Source organism: Passer montanus, unplaced genomic scaffold (assembly GCF_014805655.1).
Source record: "Passer montanus isolate IOZ18808 unplaced genomic scaffold, ASM1480565v1 scaffold336, whole genome shotgun sequence".
In the NCBI taxonomy this organism is placed as follows: domain Eukaryota; kingdom Metazoa; phylum Chordata; class Aves; order Passeriformes; family Passeridae; genus Passer; species Passer montanus.
In genome coordinates this window covers 59,221-60,221 of record NW_024368108.1, presented here as the reverse complement: position 1 = coordinate 60,221, position 1,001 = coordinate 59,221, and the positions used below count along the sequence as shown (strand labels likewise).

The window sequence follows — 1,001 nt, the reverse complement described above, 5'->3', positions numbered from 1 at the left end:
AATGGGGCTGGAATTGGGAACTGGGCTGGGATCGGGAATGGGGTGGGGATCGGGAATCTCACCTGCAGGAAGGGGTGTTGGGATTTGGAATAGGGCTGGGATTGGGAATGGGCCTGGGATCAGGAATCTCACCTGCAGAAAGAGGTGCTGGGGTCGGGAACGGGGCTGGGGTTGGGAATGGGGCTGGGATCGGGATCTCACCTGCAGAAAGGGGTACTGGGATTGGGAATGGGGCTCAAATCTGGAATGGGCCTGGGATTGGGAATCTCACCTGCAGGAAGGGGTGCTGGGATAGGGAATGGGGCTGGAATCGGGAATGGGGTTGGGATCGGGAATGGGGCTGGGATTGGGAAGGGGGCTGGGGTCAGGAATCTCACCTGCAGGAAGGGGTGTTGGGATCGGGAATGGGGCTGGGATTGGGAAGGGGGGCAGCGCTCACTTCTTGGAGCTCTGCGTCTTCTTGGGCAGCAGCACGGCCTGGATGTTGGGCAGGACGCCGCCCTGGGCGATGGTCACGCCGCCCAGCAGCTTGTTGAGCTCCTCGTCGTTGCGGATGGCGAGCTGCAGGTGCCGCGGGATGATGCGCGTCTTCTTGTTGTCGCGGGCCGCGTTGCCCGCCAGCTCCAGGATCTCGGCCGACAGGTACTCCAGCACGGCCGCCAGGTACACCGGCGCCCCGGCGCCCACCCGCTCCGCGTAGTTACCCTTCCGCAGCAGCCGGTGCACCCGCCCCACGGGGAACTGCAGCCCGGCCCGCGACGAGCGCGACTTGGCCTTGGCCCGCGCCTTTCCGCCGGACTTCCCCCGGCCCGACATGGCCGGCAGGCAGCGGCCCCTCGCCCCCGCCTCTCAAGCAGCGCCGCGCACAGAGGGTCCCGGCGCCTGCGGGGAGACAAACGCCGTTACACCGCGCGGGGCCCGCGCCGTCCCCGCCCGCGCCGCGCCGCCCTTACCGCAAGCGCTTCCGCCGCTCCGCGCTGCGCGCCGCCCGCCGCCGCACT

The 1,001-nt window shown here is 68.3% G+C and overlaps 1 protein-coding gene across 1 annotated transcript; it reads right to left on the bottom strand.

Moving 5' to 3' along the window:
* Positions 1-411: 411 nt before the first annotated feature.
* Positions 412-1,001, bottom strand: LOC120505241 (histone H2A type 2-B). Its single transcript, XM_039715552.1, has 2 exons — positions 954-1,001; positions 412-882 (listed from the first exon to the last, which is right to left on the bottom strand). Exon 2 carries the CDS (start codon positions 814-816, stop codon positions 436-438), a length of 381 nt encoding a protein of 126 aa, XP_039571486.1. The 5' UTR covers positions 817-882; positions 954-1,001; the 3' UTR covers positions 412-435.

Bases quoted from the DNA above. Each gene is read 5' to 3' on its own strand.
- LOC120505241 (XM_039715552.1), bottom strand. From the start codon at position 816: ATGTCGGGCCGGGGGAAGTCCGGCGGAAAGGCGCGGGCCAAGGCCAAG.